This window comes from Oncorhynchus mykiss, chromosome 13, assembly GCF_057628025.1.
Source record: "Oncorhynchus mykiss isolate SJ-2025 chromosome 13, ASM5762802v1, whole genome shotgun sequence".
Taxonomy (NCBI): Eukaryota; Metazoa; Chordata; class Actinopteri; order Salmoniformes; family Salmonidae; genus Oncorhynchus; species Oncorhynchus mykiss.
The window spans coordinates 76561371-76568870 of record NC_143034.1 but is presented as its reverse complement, the minus strand read 5'-3'; the positions used below and the strand labels follow the sequence as shown (position 1 = coordinate 76568870).

At 49.1% G+C, this 7500-nt stretch overlaps 1 protein-coding gene across 3 annotated transcripts in view; it reads right to left on the bottom strand.

The window, feature by feature from the left end:
• The window catches only part of rab11fip4a (RAB11 family interacting protein 4 (class II) a), a 117426-nt gene that overhangs the window by 7758 nt on the left and 102168 nt on the right, over positions 1-7500 (bottom strand). For all 3 annotated transcript variants that reach the window (XM_090197739.1, XM_090197741.1, XM_090197740.1), the window contains 3 exons: positions 4638-4673; positions 1470-1575; positions 958-1061 (listed from right to left, as the gene is read on the bottom strand). In XM_090197739.1, coding sequence (XP_090053865.1) covers positions 958-1061; positions 1470-1575; positions 4638-4673 — 246 coding nt within the window. The remainder of the gene's footprint in view (positions 1-957; positions 1062-1469; positions 1576-4637; positions 4674-7500) is intronic.

Below are 7500 nucleotides of genomic sequence, written 5' to 3'. Positions count from 1 at the left end.
TTATCTGATATTTAAAGGACTTCTGTCTAAATGAGCTTTAATGTTTACACTCATGTTATCTGATATTTAAAGTACTTCTGTCTAAATGAGCTTTAAATGTTTACACTCATGTTATCTGATATTTAAAGTACTTCTGTGTATTTGAGTACTGCATTTTCAAAGACACAGCCCAAAAACAAGTACTTCTGTGTATTTGAGTACTGCATTTTCAAAGACACAGCCCAAAAACAAGTACTTCTGTGTATTTGAGTACTGCATTTTCAAAGACACAGCCCAAAAACAAGTACTTCTGTGTATTTGAGTACTGCATTTTCAAAGACACAGCCCAAAAACAAGTACTTCTGTGTATTTGAGTACTGCATTTTCAAAGACACAGCCCAAAAACAAGTACTTCTGTGTATTTGAGTACTGCATTTTCAAAGACACAGCCCAAAAACAAGTACTTCTATTTGAGTATTTGAGTACTGCATTTTCAAAGACACAGCCCAAAAACAAGTACTTCTGTGTATTTGAGTACTGCATTTTCAAAGACACAGCCCAAAAACAAGTACTTCTGTGTATTTGAGTACTGCATTTTCAAAGACACAGCCCAAAAACAAGTACTTCTATTTGAGTATTTGAGTACTGCATTTTCAAAGACACAGCCCAAAAACAAGTACTTCTATTTGAGTATTTGAGTACTTATTAGTGTTAGTACTTATTGTAAAAAAACTAAATAGTCTGCAAAATTGTATTTCAAATACTTAAATCCTATGCATTTAACCCAGATATTTGAAAATAGTATTTGAAATAAGTATTTGAAAATTCTATCAAATACCTTTCAAGTGTATTTCCAAATACATTACAATACTGAAAATATATCTGAATACTTTCTTTAAATTTATGTGAAAGAAATTGCGATATTTGACATCCTGTAGTATTTGAACCCAGGTCTGGTGTGTATACAGTATATCTCACCTGTGTACCAGCTGTGTGTTGCCCTGTTTGAGTTTACACTTGAGGTCTCCATTAGCCAGACTGTCATTCTCCAGCTCGGTCACCTTCTTCTCCAGGTAACTCACCTGAGGACAGACACATAGGTTCAGGTGAGACCAAAGAAACGGGACCCGATGCCTCCCGAATCAGCCAAGGAGTGGATTTGGGGTAAAGCCCTGTGGTAGTCTAGTGTCCTGTCCAGGGGGTAAAGCACTGTGGTAGTCTAGTGTCCTGTCCAGGGGGTAAAGCCCTGTGGTAGTCTAGTGTCCTGTCCAGGGGGTAAAGCCCTGTGGTAGTCTAGTGCCCTGTCCAGGGGGTAAAGCCCTGTGGTAGTCTAGTGTCCTGTCCAGGGGGTAAAGCCCTGTGGTAGTCTAGTGTCCTGTCCAGGGGGTAAAGCCCTGTGGTAGTCTAGTGTCCTGTCCAGGGGGTAAAGCCGTGTGTGTGTGTGTGTGTGTGTGTGTGTGTGTGTGTGTGTCTGTACAGTGTGTGTTTACCTTCTCAGTAATGTCCACATCACAAGAGTCGATGGAGTCTCTGAACAGGTCCTCTGTGCTTCCCTGACTGCTGCTAAAAGCACTGTGGTTGTGTTGGAACAACTGACTGTAGAGGAGAGGAGAGGAGAGGAGAGGAGAGGAGAGGAGAGGAGAGGAGAGGAGAGGAGAGGAGAGGAGAGGAGAGGGGGAGGAGGAGGAAGAGAGGAGTGGAGAGGAGAGGAGAGGAGAGGAGAGGAGAGGAGAGGAGAGGAGGAGGAGGAAGAGAGGAGTGGAGAGGAGAGGGGAGGAGAGGAGGAGGAGAGGAGAGGAGGAGGAAGAGAGGAGTGGAGAGGAGAGGAGAGGGGAGGAGGAGGAGAGGAGGAGGAGGAGGAGGAGGAAGAGAGGAGAGGAGAGGAGAGGAGGAGGAAGAGAGGAGTGGAGAGGAGAGGAGAGGAGGGGAGAGGAGAGGAGAGGAGGGGAGAGGAGAGGAGAGAGGAGGAGGAAGAGAGGAGGAGAGGAGGAGAGGAGAGGAGAGGAGAGGAGAGGAGAGGAAAGGAGAGGGGAGGAGAGGATAGGAGAGGAGGAGGAAGAGAGGAGTGGAGAGGAGAGGGGAGGAGGAGGAGAGGAGAGGAGAAGAGAGGAGGAGGAAGAAGATGAGGAGGAGAGGAGGAGGAGGAGAGGAGGAGGAGGAGAGGAAGAGAGGAGAGAAGGAGGAGAGGAGGAGGAGAGGAAGAGAGGAGAGGAAGAGAGGAGGAGGAAGAGGAGAGGAGGAGGAGGAAGAGAGGAGAGGAGGAAGAGAGGAGAGGAGGAGGAAGAGGAGGAGAGGAGGAAGAGAGGAGAGCAGAGGAGGAGGAGGAGAGGAGAGGAGGAGGAGGAGAGGAGAGGAGAGGAGAGGAGGAAGAGAGGAGAGGATAGGAGAGGAGAGGAGGATGAGAGGAGAGGAGAGGAGAGGAGAGGGGAGGAGGAGAGGAGAGGAGAGGAGAGGAGGAAGAGAGGAGTGGAGAGGAGGAGGAGAGGGGGAGAGGAGGAGAGGAGAGGAGGAGGAAGAGAGAAGAGGATAGGAGAGGAGAGGAGGAGGAAGAGAGGAGTGGAGAGGAGAGGAGAGGGGAGGAGGAGGAGAGGAGGAGGAGGAGGAAGAGAGGAGAGGATAGGAGAGGAGAGGAGGAGGAAGAGAGGAGAGGGGAGGAGGAGGAGAGGAGGAGAGGAGAGGAGAGGAGGAGGAAGAAGATGAGGAGGAGAGGAGGAGGAGAGGAAGAGAGGAGAGAAGGAGGAGAGGAGGAGAGGAGGAGGAGAGGAAGAGTGGAGAGGAAGAGAGGAGGAGGAAAGGAGGAGGAAGAGAGGAGGAAGAGGAGAGGAGGAGGAAGAGAGGAGGAAGAGGAGAGGAGGAGGAAGAGAGGAGAGGAGAAGAGGAGGAGGAAGAGAGGAGGAGGAAGAGGAGAGGAGGAGGAGGAAGAGAGGAGAGGAGGAAGAGAGGAGAGGAGGAGGAAGAGGAGGAGAGGAGGAAGAGAGGAGAGGAGGAGAGGAGAGCAGAGGAGGATGAAGAGAGGAGAGGAGGATGAAGAGAGGAGAGGAGGATGAAGAGAGGAGAGGAGGATGAAGAGAGGAGGAGGAGGGGAGGAGGAGGAAGAGAGGAGGAGGAGGAGGAAGAGAGGAGGAGGAGGAGGAGGAAGAGAGGAGAGGGAAGAAGGAGGAAAGGGGGAGGAGGAGAGGGAAAGGGGGAGGAGGAGAGGAGACGGGGAGGAGGAGAGGAGTTGAGGAGGAAGAGAGGAGAAGGGAGGCGAAGAGGAAAATAGGAGAAAGAGAGTAGAAAGGTGAGGAAGGAGGGGGAGGAGGAGAGGAAAAAGATGAAGAGGTGGGTAATTAACTTTTTTTTTGTGTGATTAATTTTTTATATAAAAAATTCCCAAAGTGTAAGAGGGAGACTAAAACAACAGAACACCTGATCCATCAGTACAGTACAGTCCCTCCCTCTACCAGCCACCTGATCCATCAGATAACCCCAGTACAGTCCCTCCCTCTACCAGCCACCTGATCCATCAGATAACCCCAGTACAGTCCCTCCCTCTACCAGCCACCTGATCCATCAGATAACCCCAGTACAGTCCCTCCCTCTACCAGCCACCTGATCCATCAGATAACCCCAGTACAGTCCCTCCCTCTACCAGCCACCTGATCCATCAGATAACCCCAGTACAGTCCCTCCCTCTACCAGCCACCTGATCCATCAGATAACCCCAGTACAGTCCCTCCCTCTACCAGCCACCTGATCCATCAGATAACCCCAGTACAGTCCCTCCCTCTCCCAGCCACCTGATCCATCAGATAACCCCAGTACAGTCCCTCCCTCTACCAGCCACCTGATCCATCAGATAACCCCAGTACAGTCCCTCCCTCTACCAGCCACCTGATCCATCAGATAACCCCAGTACAGTCCCTCCCTCTACCAGCCACCTGATCCATCAGATAACCCCAGTACACCTGATCCATCAGTACAGTACAGTCCCTCCCTCTACCAGCCACCTGATCCATCAGATAACCCCAGTACACCTGATCCATCAGTACAGTACAGTCCCTCCCTCTACCAGCCACCTGATCCATCAGATAACCCCAGTACACCTGATCCATCAGTACAGTCCCTCCCTCTACCAGCCACCTGATCCATCAGATAACCCCAGTACACCTGATCCATCAGTACAGTACAGTCCCTCCCTCTACCAGCCACCTGATCCATCAGTACAGTCCCTCTCCCTCTACCAGCCACCTGATCCATCAGTACAGTCCCTCCCTCTACCAGCCACCTGATCCATCAGTACAGTACAGTCCCTCCATCTACCAGCCACCTGATCCATCAGTACAGTCCCTCTCCCTCTACCAGCCACCTGATCCATCAGATAACCCCAGTAGACCTGATCCATCAGTACAGTCCCTCCCTCTACCAGTAGACCTGATCCATCAGTACAGTCCCTCCCTCTACCAGCCACCTGATCCATCAGTACAGTCCCTCTCCCTCTACCAGCCACCTGATCCATCAGATAACCCCAGTAGACCTGATCCATCAGTACAGTCCCTCCCTCTACCAGCCACCTGATCCATCAGTACAGTCCCTCCCTCTACCAGCCACCTGATCCATCAGTACAGTCCCTCTCCCTCCTACCTTTCTGTTGTAAAAAGATGATCTCAGTAACTTACCGTCCAAAGGCAGTGCTGGATATCTTTCTGTTGGGGCTGTAAAAAGATAAACAGGAAAATCACAAATGTTATTGTATAGGATTGGTTTATAACAGGGCATGGAATAGGGTTGGTTTATAACAGGGCATGGAATAGGGTTGGTGAATAACACAGAGCATGGTAAAGGGTTGGTTTATAACACAGGGTATGGTATAGGGTTGGCTTATAACACAGGGTATGGTATAGGGTTGGTTTATAACACAGGGTATGGTATAGGGTTGGTGAATAACAGGGCATGGTATAGGGTTGGTTTATAACAGGGCATGGAATAGGGTTGGTGAATAACAGGGCATGGTATAGGGTTGGTTTATAACACAGGGTATGGTATAGGGTTGGTTTATAACACAGGGTATGATATAGGGTTGGTTTATAACACAGGGCATGGTATAGGGTTGGTTTATAACACAGGGTATGGTATAGGGTTGGTTTATAACACAGGGTATGGTATAGGGTTGGTTTATAACACAGGGCATGGTATAGGGTTGTTTTATAACACAGGGCATGGTATAGGGTTGGTTTATAATAGGGCATGGTATAGGATTGGTTTATAACAGTGCATGGTATAGGGTTGGTTTATGACACAGGGCATGGAATAGGGTTGGTTTATAACACAGGGCATGGAATAGGGTTGGTTTATGACACAGGGCATGGTAAAGGGTTGGTTTATGACACAGGGCACGGAATAGGGTTGGTTTATAACACAGGGCACGGAATAGGGTTGGTTTATAACACAGGGCATGGTAAAGGGTTGGTTTATAACACAGGGCATGGTATAGGGTTGGTTTATAACACAGGGTATGGTATAGGGTTGGTTTATAACACAGGGTATGATATAGGGTTGGTTTATAACACAGGGCATGGTATAGGGTTGGTTTATAACACAGGGTATGGTATAGGGTTGGTTTATAACACAGGGTATGGTATAGGGTTGGTTTATAACATAGGGCATGGTATAGGGTTGGTTTATAACACAGGGCATGGTAGAGGGTTGGATTATAACACAGGGCATGGTAGAGGGTTGGATTATAACACAGGGCATGGTAGAGGGTTGGTTTATAATAGGGCATGGTATAGAATTGGTTTATAACAGTGCATGGTATAGGGTTGGTTTATGACACAGGGCATGGAATAGGGTTGGTTTATAACACAGGGCATGGAATAGGGTTGGTTTATGACACAGGGCATGGTAAAGGGTTGGTTTATGACACAGGGCACGGAATAGGGTTGGTTTATAACACAGGGCACGGAATAGGGTTGGTTTATAACACAGGGCATGGTAAAGGGTTGGTTTATAACACAGGGCATGGTAAAGGGTTGGTTTATAACACAGGGCATGGTATAGGGTTGGTTTATAACACAGGGCATGGTAAAGGGTTGGTTTATAACACAGGGCATGTTATAGGGTTGGTTTATAACACAGGGCATGTAATAGGGTTGGTTTATAACAGGGCATGTTATAGGGTTGGTTTATAACACAGGGCATGTTATAGGGTTGGTTTATAACAGGGCATGTTATAGGGTTGGTCTATAACAGGGCATGGATTAGGGTTGGTTTATAACAGGGCATGTTATAGGGTTGGTTTATAACACAGGGCACGGTATAGGGTTGGTCTTATAGTAAGAACAGGGCTGAGTGGGACTGGGAGCCGAAGAAGAGCATGGACCAGGGTTAAGACAGGTATAGAAGCCTGGCTGGTGAACGGGGTCAAGGTGGAGCAGGGTTAGGACAGGTTTAGAAGCCTGGCTGGTGAACGGGGTCAGGGTGGAGCAGGGTTAGGACAGGTTTAGAAGCCTGGCTGGTGAACGGGGTCAGGGTGGAGCAGGGTTAGAAGCCTGGCTGGTGAACGGGGTCAGAGTGGAGCAGGGTTAGGACAGGTTTAGAAGCCTGGCTGGTGAACGGGGTCAGGGTGGAGCAGGGTTAGGACAGGTTTAGAAGCCTGGCTGGTGAACTGGGTCAGGGTGGAGCAGGGTTAGGACAGGTTTAGAAGCCTGGCTGGTAAACGGGGTCAGGGTGGAGCAGGGTTAGGACAGGTTTAGAAGCCTGGCTGGTGAACGGGGTCAGGGTGGAGCAGGGTTAGGACAGGTTTAGAAGCCTGGCTGGTGAACGGGGTCAGGGTGGAGCAGGGTTAGGACAGGTTTAGAAGCCTGGCTGGTGAACGGGGTCAGGGTGGAGCAGGGTTAGGACAGGTTTAGAAGCCTGGCTGGTGAACGGGGTCAGGGTGGAGCAGGGTCAGGACAGGTTTAGAAGCCTGGCTGCTGAACGGGGTCAGGGTCGGTAGTTACGTCAGTGCCAGGCAGGGATCAGTGAGGTAGATTAGATAACAAGAGGAAGGCTGTGGTGACATCAGGGAGAACCACGCTATATATATATAGATCACCTGAGTAATGTCCTGGGCTGTCCTGGGCTAGGATCCTATTAGAACCTGACCTGCTTTTACATACACACACACACAGCCTGCCAGGCATGAACGCCCTGAGACACAGATGTCTCACACACACACTCCCTGAGACACAGATGTCTCACACACACTGACACACACACTCCCTGAGACACAGATCAGCTTTACACTCATTACTGTGTTATAGCATTCTCAAGTAAAAGACATGGTGTGTGTGTGTGTGTGTGTGTGTGTGTGTGTGGTAACCATAGCTAAACTAACCAGCATCTTAAGAGAGTCTCACACACCACATCTCATCTCAAATGGAGTGTAACCATAGAAACACAACACACAGGAACAGAGAGAGACATCCCATCTAGCCTGACCTCTACCTGGTCGTCAACAACATGGTGTGACTGTGGTACAAATGGCACCCTATTCCCTAC